We start from the raw sequence: 23833 nt of genomic DNA, 5'->3' as shown, positions 1-23833 counted from the left end.
TGCTTGTGTGTGGGCCTGTCTGTGCTTGGTGGGGGGGGTGAACAGGGGGCCAGTGGTGGGTCTCTGGTGTTGGGGTTCACATTCTGGGTCAGTCTGCTCCATTCACCCTCTTCAACAGGGGGGAGTGAAAGCGAGTGGGAGGGGGGGGGGGGGGGGGGAGGGGGAAGGCAGAGACAGAAAGCGCTCAGCTATTGGGGTCCAGCACTGTGCTGGGAGTTACGAAGAGAGAGGACAGGGGAAACAAGGAGAGAAACTCCTTCCCCTGTCTCCCCTCTAACAGCCTGCACACCTCCCAGCTCTGGGTCTTCTCAGTTATACATCATTCCTGTTGGATTTGCTCCTCCCATCTCTCGCCTCCCTCTGCCCCCCCCCCCACCACACCCTCTATCCCCCCCCCCCACCCAGTGCATTGTGGGATGGTTACTCCTCTTTCTGCAGAGCAGCCGAGGCTCCGTCCGTGCAGTCGTCAGGGCAACAGGGGTCATCGGCTTCACTACTGGAGGGAACCCTGGCCCCCGATTGGCTGTCTCTGCTGGGTAAGGCACACTGGACAGGCTGGGCCTGAGTGGGGGCAGGCTGCGGTTCCGGCGCCTGGCCACTAGCGGGAGCCGGGGAGCTGCCGTTCAGGTGCGGGGCGGCCCCCCCGATGAGGGCCCGCACCTTGGAATCTTCAGCCTGTTTGGGGGCCCCGTTGGAGGAGGGGCTTGTGGAACCCACCTGGGGGGGGGAGAGAGGCGAGATTCATTACATCATTAGATGCCGCACCCATTAAGGAATGAAAGTTCTCGTCTATATTCAACTTCAGCTGTGATCTGAGATGCTGCTTAAGTCCCACATAACCTCCGAGTGAGCAGCACACAGACCCCAGAAAGGGGTACAGAGTCCAGTCCATTACAATCTACTCCTACCCCGATCAGAACTGACCAGTCCAGTCCATTACAATCTACTCCAACCCTGAGCAGGACTGACCAGTCCAGTCCATTACAATCTACTCCTACCCCGATCAGAACTGACCAGTCCAGTCCATTACAATCTACTCTAACCCTGAGCAGGACTGACCAGTCCAGTCCATTACAATCTACTCCAACCCTGAGCAGGACTGACCAGTCCAGTCCATTACAATCTACTCCTACCCTAATCAGAACTGACCAGTCCAGTCCATTACAATCTACTCCAACCCTGAGCAGGACTGACCAGTCCAGTCCATTACAATCTACTCTAACCCTGAGCAGGACTGACCAGTCCAGTCCATTACAATCTACTCCTACCCCGATCAGAACTGACCAGTCCAGTCCATTACAATCTACTCCAACCCTGAGCAGGACTGACCAGTCCAGTCCATTACAATCTACTCTAACCCTGAGCAGGACTGACCAGTCCAGTCCATTACAATCTACTCCTACCCTGAGCAGGACTGACCAGTCCAGTCCATTACAATCTACTCCTACCCCGATCAGAACTGACCAGTCCAGTCCATTACAATCTACTCTAACCCTGAGCAGGACTGACCAGTCCAGTCCATTACAATCTACTCCTACCCCAATCAGAACTGACCAGTCCAGTCCATTACAATCTACTCCAACCCTGAGCAGGACTGACCAGTAGTCCAGTAGTTCAAACCACTCAAATCCATTCCTTAACGGCCTGTTCCAGATTAACATAACTGAAGCTCAGTTCCCTGACAACAATAAATCAATACCTGCTGTCTGCTTGCCATCGGTTTTTTTCCTCCTCTTCCTTTTATCGACAGATCTCTCCCCCTCCTGTGAAACGCACAAGGACAGAGAGAGGGAGAGGGAGGTAGGAGGCAGAGGAGAGAGAGAGGAAAAATGAGTCAAGGATTTGTATACAGTTCAGACAACAGCAGAGTTAACTGCACCAACAGATGTGCAACACAGACACATGGAGCTCCCACTGGAAAGTCTCGTGTCATCCTGGAATCACCACACTCTCTCCCACCATCGCATCTTCTCTGACCGCCTCTTCCAATCCGGGGTCGCCAAGCAGTAGGAGCCTATCCCAGCAAGCAATGGGCTGAAGGCAGGGTACATCCTGGACAGGACGCCAGCCCATCACAGGACACACACAGGACACACACACTCCCCACTTGGCCCGATTTTTCCAGAAGCCAATTCACCTACAAGTATGTAGGGGGGGTTGAACATGCAAACTCCACACAGACAGCACCCCAGGTCCAGAATCGAACCCGGGATCGTTGTGGCGCGAGGCAGTGACGCTGACCACCACGCCGCCCCGCTACAGAAGAAAACTCGACGGAATGGTTGGTGCCCCGTGGCGAAAGAGAGCCTTCCGGCGGCGGCATCTACGTCAGGCCCTGCGCGATGCCTACCCTCTTCCTCCGCCGCCCACCGACACCACCTGCACGTTGAAGCCCGCCCGGCCGCGGACCGGCTTGTTCCCGGCCCACTGGCCCACCACCATGCCCGCGATCTCCAGCTTCCCTCCGTGGGAGGGGATGGCCTGGATTCCTGAGGGACGGAGAGCGGGAGAGAGAGAGAGACACACCCCATGAGTCCCCGGACTTCCCTGCTGCTTCCTGAGGCTTCGTCCTCTCGCGGTGCGGCTGTGGCTTACCTGGGAATGCCCGAGGCCGGTGCTGGCCGTGGGGGGGCAGGGCCCCCAGGGGGCGCGGGTACAGGGGCACCGGGTAAAAGGGAGGCACCATGGGGGGCATGAAGGGTGGGGGGGGCAGGGGGGGCGGAGGAGGGGGTTGGCGGTTCAGGCTGATGCCCTCCAGGATGGCCTGTCTCATCTTCTCCACACGGGACACCTGCTCCTCCTGTGGACAGAGGGAGTTCACCTGTTACACCTGTCTGACAGGGTTCTTTAACCCTCTTTAACCTGTCCCAACTGGGCTACCTGTCCAGTATTGTCTTTAACCTGTCCCTCTCACCTGTCCAGCACAGATCCCCTTTCTCTAATCTTCTCTCCCACACCTGTCCAGGAGTGCTCCTCTCTCTCTCACACCTGTCCCTGAGGGCTCCCCTCTCTCCCACCTGCCCCTCACACCTGTCCAGGAGTGCTCCCCTCTCTCTCATCTGCCCCTCACACCTGTCCAGGAAGGTTCCCCTCTCTCTCACACCTGTCCAAGAGGGCTCCCCTCTCTCTCACCTGCCCCTCACGCATGTCCAGGAGGGCTCCCCTCTCTCACACCTGTCCAGGAGGGCTCCCCTCTCTCTCACCTGCCCCTCACACATGTCCAGGAGGGCTCCCCTCTCTCTCACCTGCCCCTCACACCTGTCCAGGAGGGCTCCCCTCTCTCACCTGCCCTCACACCTGTCCAGGAGGGCTCCCCTCTCTCACCTGCCCTCACACCTGTCCAGGAGGGCTCCCCTTTCTCTCACCTGCCCTCACACCTGTCCAGGAGGGCTCCCCTCTCTCTCACCTGCCCCTCACACCTGTCCAGGAGGGCTCCCCTCTCTCACCCGCCCTCACACCTGTCCAGGAGGGCTCCCCTCTCTCTCACCTGCCCTCACACCTGTCCAGGAGGGCTCCCCTCTCTCTCACCTGCCCTCACACCTGTCCAGGAGGGCTCCCCTCTCTCTCACCTGCCCTCACACCTGTCCAGGAGGGCTCCCCTCTCTCACCTGCCCTCACACCTGTCCAGGAGGGCTCCCCTCTCTCTCACCTGCCCTCACACCTGTCCAGGAGGGCTCCCCTCTCTCTCACCTGCCCTCACACCTGTCCAGGAGGGCTCCCCTCTCTCTCACCTGCCCTCACACCTGTCCAGGAGGGCTCCCCTCTCTCTCACCTGCCCCTCACACCTGTCCAGGAGGGCTCCCCTCTCTCTCACCTGCCCCTCACACATGTCCAGGAGGGCTCCTCTCTCCCTGGTTGCCCGGGCCAGCTTGCTCTGGAAGAGCTTGCCATCGAAGTAGCCCCAGGGGCAGCAGTGGTCCCAGGGGATGGGCTGTCCGCAAGCGTCATTCACAAACAGCGCTGTGTCCACCCCACACATGAACAGAGCAGCCAGCTGGATGCCGCGGGAGTCCAGCTTGTCCACCTGAGGAAGACGGACAGTTGATACTCAGTGCCGTGGGCTCTCCACAGAGCTGGCGAGCGAGGGGCATGGGCGGGGACGAGAGTCCTTCCTCTCTGACCTTGAGCTCCTGCAGCTGGTCGGGTTCGTACAGCTGACTGGACACAGACTGGGCCAGGAAGGCGTCCAGCTCGTGGCGCTGTAGAATGCGGCCGCCCGGCCACTGCATCATATACCTGCACACAGACACACAGTCGGCTCAGACAGCAGTCCACCTGTCCCTGCTCTATCTCCTTCTCCGAAATGTCCCCCTCACATACCCCTCTCCCCTCTGATATACCCATGATCTCCCGCAGCATATACCCCTGCTTTCTCCCCCGACCCCACACACAGCCCTGCTCTCTCCCCCAAACATACCCCTGATCCCCTCCCACAAGTACCCCTGCTCTCTCTCCCCCTCACATACCATTGCTCTCTCCTTCTTACTTCCCCTTCATATACCCCTGCTCCCCCCCCACCACATACCTCTCACCCCCACCCATATACCCCTGCTCCCTCCCCACCACATACCCCTCACCTCTCCCCCATATACCCCTGCTCCCTCCCCACCACATACCCCTCACCTCTCCCCCATATACCCCTGCTCCCTCCCCACCACATACCCCTCACCTCTCCCCCATATACCCCTGCTCCCTCCCCACCACATACACCTCACCTCCCTCCCATATACCCCTCACCTCTCCCCCATATACCCCTGCTCCCTCCCCACCACATACCCCTGCTCTCCCTTCCTCCCCCACCTGCTCTCCCCCCCAGGCTGTACCTCAGCACGCAGCACATCAGCAGCAGGTGAGTGGGCACGTTGGCTGGGTTCAGCATGGCGGGGGTGTCGGAGCGCATGCAGGCCAGGAAGGCCCGCATGCGCCGGTTCTTGTCCTCCACGGCGCGGCCCAGCCACAGGCGCCGCAGGTTGGGGCAGGTCCACTCCCGGAACGCCAGAGCTGGAACCAGCTCTGGGGTCAGGGCCGACTTCACCTTACTAGCTGACCACTCCTTCACAATCACAGGGGGCACTGAGGGGCAGAGACAGAGAGAGACAGGGGTAATCACACTGCACAGAGAGAGAGAGAGAGAGAGAGAGAGAGAGAGAGAGAGAGGGGTAATCACACTGCACAGAGAGAGACAGGGGTAATCACACTGCACAGAGAGAGAGAGAGAGAGACAGGGGTAATCACACTGCACAGAGAGAGAGAGGGGGGGGTAATCACACTGCACAGACAGAGACAGGGGTAATCACACTGCACAGAGACAGGGGTAATCACACTGCACAGAGGGAAAGGGAGAGGGAGGGAGAGTCTGCCTCCCAGTAATGCTCCATCTGTCTACAGTATATGTAAATTTTATGATACGTCTTTGTTGTAAATGTCTGTAGATTTGATTTTACTTCTATTTTTCATTTTGTTCCATGTGAATTTTATTATTTTTATTTGCTTTGGCAACACTGATTGTACCCATCGGTCATGCTCATAAAGCACCTTGAATTGAACTGAACTGAGAGAGAGAGGGGGGGGGTAATCACGTTGTTCACAGAAACAGGGGGAGGGGGTTACACTGAGAGTAAAAACGCACATCTTCTGGAGAAGCAGACAGAGAGAAGCCTTTGCCTGTGTGTTTCCTGGCATGCTGGCTTGAAGGAAGCTGCGTTTCAGGGGTGCTGGGGTGAATGAGTGTGTGTGTGTGTTGGGGGGGTGGGGGCGTATGCAGGGCGGACCGTACCCTCCAGGGGGACCCTCTTCCGCAGGGCCAGCCTCTCCAGCCGGCGCTGGGTCTCGGCCAGACTGAAGAGCACGCCGTACGCGTACTGGCGCGCCGAGCGGAACAGCAGCGCGGCGGGCGGCAGGTCGGGGTTGCACTCGTCCTCGATGCACACCGGGATCTTCATCTCCCCCTGAGAGAGGCAGAGGGCAGGGGCGCAGGGCGTCACCGGAGCACAGGCACAGCGGGCCGTACGCGGCACTGTAGCGCACTCGCCTCAGGGCGTCTCAGCCATCCGGGAGGACTTGGGGTACAGTCATCCCCCGGGTCAGTGTGGGGTAGACGTAGGGGTACAGTCATCCCCCGGGTCAGTGTGGGGTAGACGTAGGGGTACAGTCAGCCCCCGGGTCAGTGTGGGGTAGACGTAGGGGTACAGTACCTTGGTCAGTATGTGGTAGATGTAGGGGTACAGTCAGTCGCTGGGTCAGTGTGTGGTAGATGTAGGGGTACAGTCAGCCCCCGGGTCAGTGTGGGGTAGACGTAGGGGTACAGTACCTTGGTCAGTATGTGGTAGATGTAGGGGTACAGTCAGTCGCTGGGTCAGTGTGTGGTAGATGTAGGGGTACAGTCAGTCGCTGGGTCAGTGTGTGGTAGATGTAGGGGTACAGTCAGCCCCCGGGTCAGTGTGGGGTAGACGTAGGGGTACAGTACCTTGGTCAGTATGTGGTAGATGTAGGGGTACAGTCAGTTACTGGGTCAGTGTGTGGTAGATGTAGGGGTACAGTCAGTCGCTGGGTCAGTGTGTGGTAGATGTAGGGGTACAGTACCTTGGTCAGTGTGTGGTAGATGTAGGGGTACAGTCAGTATCTGGGTCAGTGTGTGGTAGATGTAGGGGTACAGTACCTTGGTCAGTATGTGGTAGATGTAGGGGTACATCAGACCCCGGCGATGTCGGTGTTCTGCAACCCGAAGCACCTCAGCGACAACCTGGGGCAGAGGGGGCGTGGTGATGTCCATGTGAGTCCGCGTTGCCATGGAGAGGAGGGACGGGATATGTGAGCTTCCGTTTCCCTGGAGACCATCGCCAACGCCGCCCCCTCCTCCGTCCCCTTTCCCCCCCTCCTCCCATCCTCCCTTGGGGCGCGACTTGTCCGGAACGTGGCTGAGAGAAGAAAACGGGAAACGGGAGACCACAGGTCAGCGGTGCGGGTCGGACACGGCGGTCCCGCAGTCCGGGAAGGAAGGAGACGGGAGAAGGGAGGACTCTTACTTGGCGCTGGCTTCGTTCTGCTCCTCCCCGTCGGAGGAGGAGGAGGGAGAGGAGCCGGGGGCAGAGGGGGGGCCGGGAGGAGCCGGCACGTGGTGGTTGGGATATCGGGGGCCGTGGCCCTGGGGGCCGCCCCCGGAGGAGCCGTCGTAGGGAGCTGACCAATCGGAGAAGGCGGCCTTGGCCAGCGAGTCGTTGCAGTCCTGCATGGGGGGCGGGGCCTGGAACAGGAGGGCGGGGCCGTGCCCGGAGCCGCCGGGATAAGAGCCGCTGGGATAGGCTGGCTTCCCTGTCACCTGAGGGGGATACTGAGGGGAAGGGACAGACAACAGAGAGCGGCCAGGAAGAGATGGAGAGACATTAACGCATTTTAAATATTCACAGCACACTACAATACTTCTGAGCCACTTACTGTAACAGGACTGTTCTACTGGACTGGGACTGTAGCCCCTATTGTAACAGGACTGTTCTACTGTACTGGGACTGTAGCTCCTATTGTAACGGGACTGGTCTACTGTACTGGGACTGTAGCCCCTATTGTAACGGGACTGTTCTACTGTACTGGGACTGTAGCCCCTATTGTAACGGGACTGTTCTACTGTACTGGGACTGTAGCTCCTATTGTAACGGGACCGTTCTACTGGACTGGGACTGTAGCCCCTACTGTAACAGGACCGTCCTACTGTACTGGGACTGTAGCCCCTACTGTAACGGGACTGTTCTACTGGACTGGGACTGTAGCTCCTATTGTAACAGGCCTATGTGATTATGTGGACTCACCAGTGGTTTGCCTTGCTGCAGCGCCCCCATGTGGCTGTGTGGGCCTGGAGGACCTCCATACTGCCCTGGCCCGAAGCTTGGAACTGGGGGGAGATAGGCAAGGGGAGGCAGGTGATATATAACCAGTGCAGAATGAGGTCCTCTCCAGAGAAAGAAGTAGGGAGAATGAGGGAGGAGAGAGAGAGAGATGAGGAAGGAGGGAGGAGAGAGAGAGAAGGGAGGGGGAGTGAGAGGAGCAAGAAGAGGAAGGAGAGAGAGAGAAAGGAGGGGGAGTGAGAGGAGAGAGAAGAGGAAGGAGGGAGGAGAGAGAGGAGAGAGAAGAGGAAGGAGGGAGGAGAGAGAGAGAAAGGAGGGGGAGTGAGAGAAGATGAGGGCGGAGAGAGAGAGAGCAGAGGACTGCTACTGCACTCACTGAGATAGGGTGACGGTCCCATGGCCAGGGGTCGGGGCTTACTGGCTGCGGAGAAATACTCCACTGCTTTCTTGAAGCGCTCCACCTTGTCCTCCATCCGAGACTGCGAGAGAGAGAGAGCGAGAGAGCGAGAGAGCGAGAGAGCGAGGGGTTAATACAGCCGGCACCCCGCAGGTCAGGGGGTCGAACCGGCGGCCCCAAACCGCCACACCCCGCGGCGCCGCCGGGGCACCGGCTCGCTCCTCCGAACTCACCAGGCACAGGCACCCGGGCTCTCCTCGGCCCGTTAAGAAGATTTTCATTCATCTGTGCCAACACTGTGCTGAAACTCGCGTGTCATCGCCACCCCCATCTACCCCCCCCAGCGTCCTTGGATACAAACCCCTTCAGGCCCTGTAGCTCGTGGGGCGCCCACACACTGTGCACGGCAGGCCGGACCCCCCCGGAGCGACAGGAGGAGAAAAGACACTGCGATCTGCAAGCGGCGGCGCAGAGCCTTGGGAGACGTCACCTGTGACTGCTTGAAGACGTCTCTAGCCACGGCGTCCAGGTTGCCGAGGTCCTTGATGGAGCTGACGTACTCGGACACGGCCTTGATGACCACCTCGCAGGGGGGCAGGACCAGCTGGTGAGCGCGCACCTGGGGGGCAGGGAGAACCGCTCGGATTTATTCCTGGAGGCTACGGCACACCGGAGCCTCCCCAGCCTTCCCAGCGCGCGGCACAGCGACCGAGTCTAAAATAAACAGCACCGACTCCGCGCAAAACACTGCTTGTTGTCCAGCGGAACACAGAGGGCCTCTTCAACGACTTCCCCTCCTTGACTGGGAATTCAATGTGAAACCGAGGCTCGTCTGCTCAGACAGAACCGTTTGATATCTGGTGGAACGCTGCTAGGAGCTCCTGAAGACTCCGGAGCCACGCTGCTCAGACACGACCTGCCCCAGTTCCTGCAGCAGGCAGAGCTGCCAAAAGAGGGGACAGGCTGATCTCCCTACTGCCAGAGGGGAGAAGCAGAGACGGGGGGAGGTTTTGCGGCCGCAGGTCCGTACCTTGAGGGAGGCCAGTGGGTGCTCTGGGCCCAGCAGGCTCCAGTGAAAGGCAGCCAGGTCCTCGTCAGGCAGAATGTGGTTCCCTGACAGACAGGAAGGCACCACAGAGAGACAGAAGCACAGTCAGGTGTGTGTGTGACTCGTCCCTGTCTCCCACTCCTGTCACTATCCCCTACCATCCTCCACCTTCCCGCTGCTCGTACCTGCATCTCGACTTCTCCAGCCCTGCCTGTCCCCAACCTTGCTACTCCCTAACCTGTCCCAACCCCTGCCCACACCCCCTCCACCCCTCCACCTGTCACCTGCTCAAAATACACCCCCCACACACACCCCCACCTATCACCTGCTCAAAATACACCCCCCCACACACCCCCACCTATCACCTGTTCAAAATACACCCCCCACACACCCCCACCTATCACCTGCTCAAAATACACCCCCCCACACATCACCTGCTCAAAATACACCCCACACACACACCCCCCACCTATCACCTGCTCAAAATACACCCCCCCACACATCACCTGCTCAAAATACACCCCGCACACACACCCCCACCTATCACCTGCTCAAAATACACCCCGCACACACCCCCCACCTATCACCTGCTCAAAATACACCCCGCACACACACCCCCCACCTATCACCTGCTCAAAATACACCCCCCCACCTATCACCTGCTCAAAATACACCCCCCACACATCACCTGCTCAAAATACACCCCGCACACACACCCCCCACCTATCACCTGCTCAAAATACACCCCGCACACACCCCCCACCTATCACCTGCTCAAAATACACCCCCCACACACCCCCCACCTATCACCTGCTCAAAATACACCACCCCACACATCACCTGCTCAAAATACACCCCCCCACACACCCCCCACCTATCACCTGCTCAAAATACACCCCCCACACACCCCCCACCTATCACCTGCTCAAAATACACCCCGCACACACACCCCCACCTATCACCTGCTCAAAATACACCCCGCACACACACCCCCACCTATCACCTGCTCAAAATACACCCCCCACACACCCCCACCTATCACCTGTTCAAAATACACCCCCCCAAACACCCCCCACCTATCACCTGCTCAAAATACACCACCCCACACATCACCTGCTCAAAATACACCCCCCCACACACCCCCCACCTATCACCTGCTCAAAATACACCCCCCACACACCCCCCACCTATCACCTGCTCAAAATACACCCCGCACACACACCCCCACCTATCACCTGCTCAAAATACACCCCGCACACACACCCCCACCTATCACCTGCTCAAAATACACCCCCCACACACCCCCACCTATCACCTGCTCAAAATACACCCCCCACACACCCCCCACCTATCACCTGCTCAAAATACACCCCACACACACACCCCCACACATCACCTGCTCAAAATACACCCCGCACACACACCCCCACCTATCACCTGCTCAAAATACACCCCCCACACACACACCCCCACCTATCACCTGCTCAAAATACACCCCCCCACACACCCCCCACCTATCACCTGCTCAAAATACACCCCCCACACACCCCCCACCTATCACCTGCTCAAAATACACCCCGCACACACACCCCCCACCTATCACCTGCTCAAAATACACCCCCCACACACCCCCCACCTATCACCTGTTCAAAATACACCCCGCACACACACCCCCACCTATCACCTGCTCAAAATACACCCCCCACACACCCCCACCTATCACCTGCTCAAAATACACCCCGCACACACACCCCCACCTATCACCTGCTCAAAATACACCCCCCACACATCACCTGCTCAAAATACACCCCGCACACACACCCCCCACCTATCACCTGCTCAAAATACACCCCGCACACACACCCCCACATATCACCTGCTCAAAATACACCCCCCCACACACCCCCCACCTATCACCTGTTCAAAATACACCCCCCACACACACCCCCACCTATCACCTGCTCAAAATACACCCCGCACACACACCCCCACCTATCACCTGCTCAAAATACACCCCCCACACACCCCCCACCTATCACCTGTTCAAAATACACCCCCCACACACACACCCACCTATCACCTGCTCAAAATACACCCCCCCACACACCCCCCACCTATCACCTGCTCAAAATACACCCCCCCACACACCCCCCACCTATCACCTGCTCAAAATACACCCCCCCACACCCCCCCAACCTATCACCTGCTCAAAATACACCCCCCCACACACCCCCCACCTATCACCTGCTCAAAATACACCCCCCCACACACCCCCACATATCACCTGCTCAAAATACACCCCGCACACACACCCCCACATATCACCTGCTCAAAATACACCCCCCCACACACCCCCACATATCACCTGCTCAAAATACACCCCGCACACACACACCCACCTATCACCTGCTCAAAATACACCCCGCACACACACCCCCACATATCACCTGCTCAAAATACACCCCCCACACACCCCCACCTATCACCTGCTCAAAATACACCCCGCACACACACCCCCACATATCACCTGCTCAAAATACACCACCCCACACACCCCCCACCTATCACCTGCTCAAAATACACCACCCCACACACCCCCCACCTATCACCTGCTCAAAATACACCCCGCACACACACCCCCCACCTATCACCTGCTCAAAATACACCCCCCCACACACCCCCCACCTATCACCTGCTCAAAATACACCCCGCACACACACCCCCCACCTATCACCTGCTCAAAATACACCCCCCCACACACCCCCCACCTATCACCTGCTCAAAATACACCCCGCACACACACCCCCACCTATCACCTGCTCAAAATACACCCCCCACACACCCCCCACCTATCACCTGCTCAAAATACACCCCCCCACACACCCCCCACCTATCACCTGCTCAAAATACACCCCCCCACACACCCCCCACCTATCACCTGCTCAAAATACACCCCCCACACACCCCCCACCTATCACCTGCTCAAAATACACCCCCCACCTATCACCTGCTCAAAATACACCCCGCACACACACCCCCACATATCACCTGCTAAAAATACACCCCCCACACACCCCCCACCTATCACCTGCTCAAAATACACCCCGCACACACACCCCCACATATCACCTGCTCAAAATACACCACCCCACACACCCCCCACCTATCACCTGCTCAAAATACACCCCCCTACACCCCCCCCACCTATCACCTGCTCAAAATACACCCCCCCACACACCCCCCACCTATCACCTGCTCAAAATACACCCCCCCCCACCTATCACCTGCTCAAAATACACCCCGCACACACACCCCCACATATCACCTGCTCAAAATACACCCCCCCACACCCCCCACCTGTCACCTCATCCAAACAGCCCCCCCTCCACCCCGCTCCGCCCCTCCCTCACCCAGCAGGGCGGCGAAGGCAGGGAAGTGCACGGGCTTCAGGCCCAGCTGCCGGGCCACCTCGGGCAGCAGGTACTGGTTAGTGGTCAGGTTCTTGCCGTTCCAGCTGAGCTTGAGGGCGTGGGAGCTGAAGTAGGCCGGGATGTTGCAGAGGGCGTACTCCGAGTCGTGGGCAATCAGGCCCTGGAAGCCGCAGTCGCGGTACAGGCTGATCACCTCCTGGTGGTGATCCTCCAGCGTCTGCACCACCTGGGAGCAACAGGGTGGGAGAGAGAACGGCCCTGTTACAGTAGGGGCTACAGTCCCAGTCCAGTAGAACGGTCCCGTTACAATAGGGGCTACAGTCCCAGTACAGTAGAACAGTCCTGTTACAATAGGAGCTACAGTCCCAGTACAGTAGACCGGTCCCGTTACAATAGGAGCTACAGTCCCAGTACAGTAGAACAGTCCCGTTACAGTAGGAGCTACAGTCCCAGTACAGTAGAACAGTCCCGTTACAATAGGGGCTACAGTCCCAGTACAGCAGAACAGTCCCGTTACAATAGGGGCTACAGTCCCAGTACAGTAGAACAGTCCCGTTACAATAGGGGCTACAGTCCCAGTACAGCAGAACAGTCCCGTTACAATAGGGGCTACAGTCCCAGTACAGCAGAACAGTCCCGTTACAACAGGGGCTACAGTCCCAGTACAGTAGAACAGTCCTGTTACAGTAGGAGCTACAGTCCCAGTACAGTAGAACGGTCCTGTTACAATAGGAGCTACAGTCCCAGTACAGTAGAACAGTCCTGTTACAATAGGGGCTACAGTCCCAGTACAGTAGACCAGTCTGTTACAATAGGAGCTACAGTCCCAGTACAGTAGAACAGTCCTGTTACAGTAGGAGATACAGTCCCAGTACAGTAGAACAGTCTGTTACAGTAGGGGCTACAGTCCCAGTACAGTAGAACAGTCCCGTTACAGTAGGAGCTACAGTCCCAGTACAGCAGAACAGTCCCGTTACAGTAGGAGCTACAGTCCCAGTACAGTAGAACAGTCCTGTTACAATAGGAGCTACAGTCCCAGTACAGTAGAACAGTCTGTTACAGTAGGAGCTACAGTCCCAGTACAGTAGAACAGTCTGTTACAGTAGGGGCTACAGTCCCAGTACAGTAGAACAGCCCTGTTACAATAGGGGCTACAGTCCCAGTACAGCAGAACAGTCCTGTTACAGTAGGAGCTACAGTCCCAGTCCAGCAGAACAGTCCTGTTACAATAGGAGCTACAGTCCCAGTCCAGTAGAACAGTCCTGTTACAATAGGGGCTACAGTCCCAGTACAGTAGAACAGTCCTGTTACAATAGGAGCTACAGTCCCAGTCCAGTAGAACAGTCCTGTTACAATAGGGGCTACAGTCCCAGTACAGTAGAACAGTCCTGTTACAATAGGAGCTACAGTCCCAGTACAGCAGAACAGTCCTGTTACAGTAGGAGCTACAGTCCCAGTCCAGCAGAACAGTCCTGTTACAATAGGAGCTACAGTCCCAGTCCAGTAGAACAGTCCTGTTACAATAGGGGCTACAGTCCCAGTACAGTAGAACAGTCCTGTTACAATAGGAGCTACAGTCCCAGTACAGTAGAACAGTTCTGTTACAATAGGGGCTACAGTCCCAGTACAGCAGAACAGTCCCGTTACAATAGGGGCTACAGCCCCAGTACAGTAGAACAGTCCCGTTACAATAGGGGCTACAGTCCCAGTACAGTAGAACAGTCCTGTTACAATAGGAGCTAGAGTCAGTATTATAATAATAATATTAATAAAGCACAGTTTCAAACCCTAGGATGCTACAAATAAAGAAGAAATGAAACATACAAAACAATAAATAAAGCTAAAACATGAACATAAAGGACAAACTGTAGGGCAAAGAGACATAAACCCTAGTAAAAAGTTAAGTTTACAGAAGAGTCAAAGAACTTTGCTCTTGAGAAGTCGGAGAAAGGGCGTTTCACAACATAGGAGCAGGGGGGTCACCGGCAGTCCGAGATTTAGCCCCGGGTGCCAACCTCAGCTGACCAGCGCCTACAGGACAGACTGTAAACGCGCAGGAGCCCAGAGCTGTGTGACGAAGCCCAATTTACTCAAGAGTCTTCAAAGGCAGGGGACAGGATCTTGTATGGAGTACGTGCCTCTACAGGCAAGCAGTGAAGACGTTCGAGTGCAGGAGTGATAGGCAGCCAGGGTCTGGCGTGAGCTAGCAGCCTGGCTGCAGAGTTTCAGACATAAAACAACTTTTGGAGAAGGGTTTTGAGGAGCCCATAGAGCTCAGAGCTGCAGAAACCAAGCCATGATGATCCTGATGTCACAAATGCACGAGTCAGGCACTCGGCATCGGACATTGGTGGAAACCGCCTCATGCGGGCGACATTTCTACAGCGGACAAAAAAAAAAAAGCAGCACGTCTCAGTCCCATTTTTCCACCTGGCGCTGAAAGGACAGGCCGGATCAAGCGTGGCTCCCAGATCCCTCGGCGTGAAACTCCCCGTTGCAGTCAGGGCTGGGGGAACTGTACGATTACCACCCGAACCGATCAACTGCCACTCCAGCACAGAAACTGCCCAGCCAGACGCTCCTCGGACTTGCTCTCGTCAACTCTTGACGAGCGACACGAATAAAACCGCGCAGCCGCTCGGCAGCTCCTCCTCCCACCGCAAGCAAACCCGCTCGCTCCAGGGGCCGAATATGGGAGGAGGGAGCGAACCGACTAATCGACTTATCGATCGGTCGATTATCGGGAGGGCGGGTGTCGACTGCTTTTACGAGCCCGTTACCGCGACCCCCGACGCGGGCGGTCCACACCTGAATCTGTCGGGCCGGGCCGGTTCGGTTCGGTTCGGAACAAAAAGAAAAACGGGAAACCGAGTGGATCCAAGTCGGGCACCGTGTCGGGTGCGAGTCCCCCCCTACCTACGAACAGATGCCACTAACGCCACCGGCGATGTCACTCGCTTAATGGCACGAATTACCTCCCGCGCCCCCTCCCCGCCAAGAGATGATCGCCAACAGCGCCCCCCCCCCCCCCCCAGGACCCAGTGCTCCTGCCAGCCAGCGCGACAGTGGGGACTCGCGGGGCCCTCCAGCAGGCCGGTACCGTCACGCCGGCGTCAGTCCGAGCCCGCACCCCCCGGCCCCCGGCCCCCGGCCCCCGGCCCCCGGCCCCCGGCCCCCGGCACTCACCCGCACTCGGTAGCGCAGCATGGCCAGGCGGATGCAGTGGCTGAGGCAGGCCGGCGGCAGGAACCAGGCGCGGGGCGGCGGGGTGCCCTTGCTGGCGACGTGGTTGACGATGAGCTGGGCGGTCTGGCGCTGCCCCTGGGCCCGGCGCGCCCACTCCGGCCAGCGGTCCTTGCCCAGGGTGCCGTTGAAGATGACCACCAGCTCCAGGCCGCCCTGGTAGAGGCAGGCCTGGGACAGGGCCGCCAGGTAGCCCAGCATGGCGTTCCACTCGCCGCCGCACACCCAGTCCGTCTGGTAGCCGCCGTACAGGCGCTGCAGCCCGGAGTCCGCGTCGATCAGGATGCGGGCCGGCGGAGGCGGGTGAGCGGCCGGCGCCCCCAGCGAGGCCGGGTGCGGGTAGTGTAGGGGCTGCTGCCGGGCGGCGGTGCGGGCGAGTTTCAGCAAATCCACGGGCACCGCCGCCCCCGGGCACCTCTTCTCCAAGTACTCCTGAAACCCCTGGACTCCCATCGCGGTCGTGGAGCCGCCGGATCTGCCCCCCTCCCTCGCCCCCGGACCCCCCTCCTTCCTCGCCCGGGACGTCGACGCTACAGCCAGGCGCTGCTGCTCCCCCCCCCCCCCCGACCAGCGGCCGGCGTCAGCCCTCGGGTCCCGGAGACGAGAAGACCCCGCTGCCCAAGTGCGTGCGGTCCTCAAACAAAAGTCAGCGTTTCAGACGTGCACATGAGAGGAAAAAAAGGCAGTAAACCGTCGTGGTTGTTATTTTCGTGGAAATATCACAGTTAAAACCCCTTGTTTTGCTTGATCCAGTTGCTCATTGAGTTGTTGTTTTTTTTTTTTCTTCCTTGCAGGACTAGTTAGGGGACTTGCTTAATATTTTTTAAACCAACCCCCCACCCACCCCCCCCCAAAAAAAAAGAAAACCAGCAATCCTGTCGATAATGTTCGGACGACGGTGTGATTAATATTGATAACTGGGTCAGCGCCGGAGATACGCGGTCGGAGAGAAGCAGAGGAGCTGGAATGAATGGTTCCCCCCCCCACCACCGGAAAAAAAATAAAAATAAAAAATAAACAAAATAAAATAAAAAACGGCTTCTTCCCCCCCTCTTTTTCTCCCCCTTTCAGAGATTCATGTTGTTAAATTCTTCACGCAACGTCCGCCATGTTGTGGTTCCCAGGCGCTAGGGGGAGGGGAAGGGACTTCCGCTCTGGGCCTGCTGGGAAATGGAGTTCTTTCTCGCCGCACCGCTCTGCTCTGGAAGCATTGCAGCTCACGGGGAGAAAAACGACATATCCCAAAGACACGTAAGGCGCATCTGCGCTTAAAACCAAAAAGAAACCCCCAAGCACGCACGCACAGTTTCTTTTTCATGACTTCGAGTGGGGGGGGGGGGGGGGGGGGCGTTTCTTTTTACAGACACGGATGTTATAAATAGGACATACTCACAGTTATTTTTTTTTAAAAAAAGGCATTCGTTTTTAAGCTTTATACGCTTTAATGTTGGTAAACTACATATACCATAATCCTCTACGTCTGCCTAGCCGATCAAATGATCCGAGTCACAATGAAAAACCATTACGTAAAACGGAAAATGTATCATTTAAACGCATAAATATTATTGATTATATTTAAGTACTGATGCACCGGGCTAACATATTAATCTTAAAGCGAAACTGCTAACTTGTGGTACAGTCACGACAAACAGCTCCTCCCCTGCTGTAGGTGAGGTTTTGGTACGTTCCTCGGAGATTAAAGTTCAATTATTTTCTTCCACGTGATTCGTAGAACATTATAGATTTTCATGGACACGTCTGCACGAAGCACTGTGTTATAAGTTCTGCAGAACTTGTACTGGTAGCTGGACAATTCTGCTGTACCTTTACTGTAACTCCTACTGGACCTGGACTCTTCCATTGTACTGGGACTGTAGCCCCTATTGTAACAGGACTGTTCTACTGGACTGGGACTGTAGCTCCTATTGTAACAGGACTGTTCTGCTGTACTGGGACTGTAGCTCCTATTGTAACAGGACTGTTCTACTGTACTGGGACTGTAGCTCCTACTGTAACAGAACTGTTCTACTGTACTGGGACTGTAGCCCCTATTGTAACGGGACTGTTCTGCTGTACTGGGACTGTAGCCCCTATTGTAACAGGACTGTTCTACTGTACTGGGACTGTAGCTCCTATTGTAACAGGACTGTTCTACGTTACTGGGACTGTTCTGCTGTACTGGGACTGTAGTCCCTGTTGTAACATCACTGGTATTGTGTACTTGTAGCACCTTCTTTGCTGATCAGGTATCAGCATTGTGCACCACAATCCCACTTTCCTAAAACATTTCTTGCCATTGAGTTCAGAGGGCTTTAAAAAGGTTTTTAAAAATCTGTCAAGACTGAGCAGCACCTGGAAACGTGCTGAGCAACACGAAGGATTGTCTCAAGGTATGTTGTAAAGAGCTGTACTCCACCAGCTCAGCCCTCCAATACTATGACCATTTCCAAGACCCCACTGGCTGCCCACCCATCCCTGACCCTGGGGCTGTGGGAGACGGGCTGGGCACCGGAAGACACTGCTTGAGAAGATGATGGATCAACACAGGATGCAGAGGATATAAAATGCTGGGGATCCAGTTCTCCTGAAGGAGTCCCGAGGACACAGATGGTTTTAAGACGGTCCTCTCTCCACAGGACTTGTGTAAATTGGAAAATGAAAAAGTCTGGATCTGCTGTTGAAGACAGAAGCTAGGGGGTTGAAATGTTAAACATTTTTTTGTGTGAAAACAAGAAAGCTACTGTAATTAAATAAGATGATGTGAACTTTTTTGCCACCTGGAACTTTTTTCCCCCCAAGAAAACCCAATACCTATTGTGTTGTTTGGTGAAACCCCACTGCTCTGTGGCAGCAGCCTGTATGCAGCAGGCAGGTAATGTCTAATACTATACCTCTCAAGTCAGTCTCTACAATTAGACAGCTCTACAACAAAGAGCTTGTAATCCAGCAGTGGCCAGTCAATCCTTCTGGTCAGCTCTTCTACAGACGCAGGGTGATGTCCTGTAGAACCAGCTGTTAACCTGAAACCCAGGATAGCGAAGCCTGGTTGGCACTAGGACAAATTTTCCCCAGGCCAGAAGGCTTGTCATACAGTACATCTCACCCAAGAGCAGAGACAAGCGGACTGTCCTCTACACTGTGATTGGAGAGACGCGTATTGTCGTCCAGAACGTCAAAATCCAGCCTTTGTGGCTGTAGATCCGACTGGAGGCTGGTCTTCCCAGATAATTCCCAATGCTGCCTTACAGTTAACCAGGCCTCTCGCCCCCTTCAGAAGCTTCTTCCTCTCGTCAGTGGAGGGGATGACAGAAAGAGGCAAGAGGATCCCCCCTTCAAACACCAAGCCTACTGACCCCTGTGACACTCACACAGACTTCAAGTCCAGGAAAGGAGAAGAAATGCAACACACAGCATCTGAAACCCTACGCAGCAGAGTACAGTTTTGTAATGGTAATCGAAATAGGAATTTTCTGATACTAAGATTTCATACTTTAGCACTTTTTGTGTTTAAACACCCAAATTATCTTCATAGTGCGCCTCCTCACCTTCTGCCTCTTGTAAACGTCCTCTAAGCTTACTGAACTTGCCAGCCATTTTGAGAAGGACACTTTGACCCACTCCCAGCAGTTAAGGGCATAGTTTCCGATATTTACTGAACGTCATTTTGAAAGAGCCAAGCAAAACCTTTTGTTAACACTTCTAGGGTGGCATATCCAGGCCGACATGGCTTCACTATCATGTATCTTCCCTCAGGGGTCCAGGATAAGACATGATGAAAACAGCAGCCATGTTGTGAAGGTCAGACGAGCAGACTGCCCTACTGCACCTGCGATGATGTCATGCGCACCCTTACGATATCTTTACAGGTCAAAGTGAGAATCGTGTCTCAGATTGCAAACCCCTCCGCTCTTCCAGCAGTGCCCCACTCTCTCCCTCTCTGTGAAGTTTTAGGGGTACCCCTAAATCCTAGTAAGAGCACCACCGCCTTACAACACATGATGCATCTCCCACAATGCCCACACTTGAGACACAGATGAGGCTGCCTGCAAGGCGAGGGCTGACGTCCACTGTGCTGAGCCTCGACAGGTGTCTCACAGAGAGCTGCTGTCCATGGACGAGCACTCACTCTGGGCAAGGAGGAAGAGCGAGGAAGACTGCACAGGAAGCAGAGATAGGATACGGCCGCATTCGATTACAGTCGGCTTCCGAGCAATTCAGCCAGTCAAAGCACAACACAGCTCAAGAGAACGTGACAACACTGGCTTCTTTTACACATTATATCCATGAAACCCCAGAGCGGCGCAAGATCATCAAAAATAACAAACAGCACATATGAAATTCACATTTTTACTGCCTTAGGGTGCCATTTTAGTCTGTTACAAAAAAATAAAATAAATTACAATACAGTGGTTATTAAAAACACCTGTGAAATCTTTTAATTCTCAAAATGATTTTTAAACCCTCTAAAAACCCACCACTCGTATGCTGAATTAATTCACAAGTTTTTCTGGTGTCCAAAAGCAGGTTTAACGAAACGTTAAACTTCCCCTCTGGCTCATCCGGGTCCCTCGCTCTCCCTTCGGCCTTCGTTTCCTCCTCGCGCTCCAGCGCCGCGGGGCCGGGTTCGCCCCCCACTCGCGCTCAAGTGTCCGAGAAAAAACACCTGCCAGCACAAGGTGTCGGGTTCGGTCTGGTTCTCTTCTGCTCCTTGTAAACGTCTCATCGGGGAAAACGACACCCGGAGTGTGTCGGGGCTATACACGTTATTAAAGTGGAAATCTAGGAACCGTGCAAAGCCTCGGTAGCTGGACTAGAGCAGTGCGAGCTCACATGCTCGGCCCGAAGAAAAACGCTGCCGATTAGCCCTGCCAGCACAGCAGGAAGCAACTCCCGGCCAAAGCTGCGTTTTCTGCACAGACTGTTTCACCGTCACATTGCACAAACAAGGCAAGCACTCCAGTCACACGCCCCCACTGCACAGCAAAGCACCCTATGTCCCAAATGCTGGCTCGACTCGTGAATCACCAGCAACGGGGTCTGTGGCAATACTGCATCGTAACGAGTCTTCCAGTCTTTCAGCTCCATCTCGTTCGGAGTGGGGTTTGGCAGAAGCTGTGCTCGAGCAGACACTCACACCCTCAGCAGGGCGCCCCCCCTGGGGCCCAGGTAACCACAGTGCAGCAGAAACAGACTGGAGTTACAGCAGCTAGCAGAGTCCCGGATGCTAAAAGCCAAGAACTGTAATCTCTCCTTGTTGAGCAGAAAGAATATCCCAATGTGCAAAGAGACTTAGAGATGCTCTCAGGTCTTCCAAGGGCTTAATTGCGAAGCAAATCCTACTACAAAAGTAAATTATTATTATTATTATTATTAAATACACGCAGTGGTAAAAAGCATTACTATATGTCTTCTGTTGGTGTTTAGCGCCACCATTTTTAATCTGTTTCATGAAGATTCCCTACAGATAAAAGCTTTATACACAGAAAACATGGGACATTACACAGCTTTAATACTGATCAAATACGGATCACACTGTATTTATAAATTCCTTAAATAACTGCATTCTTAATAATAATAATGATAATAATAAATTCTCTTTTCCTTCATGTCTCTGTTTTAAGAGGTCAGGCGGAGTCTTTTAATTCTCATGAATACTGACATGGCTTAACATTTTCACAAACCCATCCTCACACACACACTGACAATCACCGTGGATGCAGAAATAAACAATTTCATTCCAAAACTAGCAAAGAAAACAGGAAAACTGAAAGTGTGGGCATGCCCCATTTCATCTTTTGCTCTGCTATCTTCTCTTCCTACATGTCTGTGTGCCTGTATATCTGACCGGGTCTGCCTGTCCACATGCCTGTCTATCTCAGTCTGCCTGTCTGTGTGCCTGTATATCTGACTGAGTCTATGTGCCTGTATGTCTCAGTCTGCCTGTCTGTGTGCCCGTATATCTGACCGAGTCTATGTGCCTGTATGTCTCAGTCTGCCTGTCTGTGTGCCTGTATATCTGACCGAGTCTGCCTGTCTATGCGCCTGCATGTCTCAGTCTGCCTGTGTGTGGACTTGTATATCTGAGTGAGTCTGACCGTCTGTGTGCCTGTATATCGCTCTATGTGTCTATTTCAGTCTGCCCGAGTCTGTCTGTGTGCCCATATCTGACTTATTCTGTATTTCTGTTTCTGTGTCTGTTGTCTCTCTGTGTCCTCTACGTCTAACCGGTGCCCGATTCCCCTGTCTCTCTGTATTTTGCCTTGCGTAAGCAGTTCAGGGGAAACAATCCAGTGAGAATAGAGGGGTACTGAGGGGTTGGCATAGCACTTCTTTAAAATTTGCTCCAGTGTCCTTTACAATCTGCAGGTTTCAAGGGTGTATTTTATAAGTAGCTACTGGATCAAACCTGAGGGATTTATTTTGACCCATTAACAAGACTCCCATTATAATGCAGTTTTATGCATTATGTGTTTTAGGAGCTGCAGTCTCCAACGAAGTACCAACAAAGCAGAAAAGCACACATATACATGTATACACGCATACATATACACACAAGTATATCGAAATATTGTAACTTCACAGGTAACTCCAGGCAAATTTACTTTAAATAAGGGAAAAAGCAGAACATATCCAGCATCTGATGTTGGCTCACACACGAGAGCCTGCAGCCCTGACTTCCAATGGAAATGCATCAAACTGTAGTGCAATAGGAGCGAAGCCAGGAAGGGACAAAGTCATTGAAAATCAGGTTGGGATGAAATTCAGATGCGGCTCCAGCCCGTCAGGCTTGGATTGACCCTTCCTGCACAAACACACGCCCACTCTCATTCGCTTTCTCTGTCTGCCAAAGTCATAAAATATTTATTGTCACACTAAGCTTATACAGGTTTTTTTTTTAATAGGAAAACAACGCAGTGAACTTGTAAACCATCAGTAATGCATTCAGAATTTAGAAGCCCCTATACCAGGAGTTTGTTTTTCTTTATTTTTTTATACAAGTGCAGTAAAATAAGGCTGCAGACGTTTCATGAATATGGCCCTCTTTCCCTCGGTGTCTGTCATTCCCTCTCTCACTCTTTCATTCCCTCTCACTCTCTCGCTCTCTCTCTCACACGCTACTGGGGTCCCAGGGGTACAGCAGCGGCTTTGTGGAGGCCAGCGGACGGGGAAATGCTAGCGGGCAAATTCACAGACGCAGCCAGAGACGAAGAACACGAAGAAGAGGAGGAGGAGGAGGAGGAGGAAGAAGAGCAGGACGAGGGGGAGCAGGAGCGGGGCGCCCCCACGGTCAGGCTGGGGGCCCCGACGGCCCCCGGTGGGGCAGGCACGGGGCCCATCACGGGCTGGATGCCGTTTCCCGGCGGGATGAAGGGGGGGAGGGGCTGGGGCGGGGGGGCGGACGCGGGCTGATGCGGTGCGTGCACGGCCTGCGGCTGCGCGGGCGGCGTCGGGGCCGCCAGTCCGGTCCACTGCATCGCGTAGGCCGCCCCCCCGCCGCCCCCGCCGAACTGGCACAGGTGTGTGGGGGGGGGCCCGAACCCAGGGGCTGCTGGGAAGGGGGCGGCCAGAGGGGGCAACGGCGTCACGGCAGGAGGAACAGGCGCTGCTGGGATACCCATGCCGCAGCTGTGACCCGCGGGCCCAGCGGGGAACCACCCGGAACCAGAACTCTGAAACACGGAGGGCAAATCAGGTGTCAGGGACCAAAGCAGAATGAGGAAGAGAAAGGCAACATCAGGGCTCCCTGCCAGTAACTGTGCTTTTAAATTTAATTTTAATTCTCTCAAGCCAAGGTATCTGAAGATACCAGAGCTTGGGCTGCGATTTATTTTAAACAGCTTTTAAACAGTGTCATGCAAAGCTGTATGTCTGTTAG

General features: G+C 55.1%; 2 protein-coding genes across 4 annotated transcripts in view; both read right to left on the bottom strand.

Annotated features, from left to right (window-relative positions):
* Positions 1 to 377: 377 nt before the first annotated feature.
* On the bottom strand, positions 378 to 16611 carry fam120c (family with sequence similarity 120 member C). The gene is made up of 16 exons (XM_088940490.1): positions 15901 to 16611; positions 12694 to 12940; positions 9266 to 9348; positions 8726 to 8854; positions 8215 to 8317; positions 7803 to 7885; positions 7026 to 7330; positions 6659 to 6917; positions 5777 to 5948; positions 4824 to 5073; positions 4122 to 4236; positions 3815 to 4024; positions 2596 to 2800; positions 2351 to 2489; positions 1700 to 1763; positions 378 to 717 (listed from the first exon to the last, which is right to left on the bottom strand). Exons 1-16 carry the CDS (start codon positions 16408 to 16410, stop codon positions 421 to 423), a joined length of 3171 nt encoding a protein of 1056 aa, XP_088796616.1. The 5' UTR covers positions 16411 to 16611; the 3' UTR covers positions 378 to 420.
* Positions 16612 to 20290: 3679 nt separating this feature from the next.
* The window catches only part of wnk3 (WNK lysine deficient protein kinase 3), an 83064-nt gene continuing 79521 nt past the window's right edge, over positions 20291 to 23833 (bottom strand). For all 3 annotated transcript variants that reach the window (XM_088940459.1, XM_088940467.1, XM_088940476.1), the window contains one exon: positions 20291 to 23627. In XM_088940459.1, coding sequence (XP_088796585.1) covers positions 23073 to 23627 — 555 coding nt within the window. In that variant the 3' untranslated portion in view covers positions 20291 to 23072. The remainder of the gene's footprint in view (positions 23628 to 23833) is intronic.

The sequence above is a fragment of the Atractosteus spatula genome, chromosome 2 (assembly GCF_055471065.1).
Source record: "Atractosteus spatula isolate fAtrSpa1 chromosome 2, fAtrSpa1.hap1, whole genome shotgun sequence".
Classification (NCBI taxonomy): domain Eukaryota; kingdom Metazoa; phylum Chordata; class Actinopteri; order Semionotiformes; family Lepisosteidae; genus Atractosteus; species Atractosteus spatula.
This window is presented reverse-complemented; position numbering and strand designations above follow the sequence as displayed.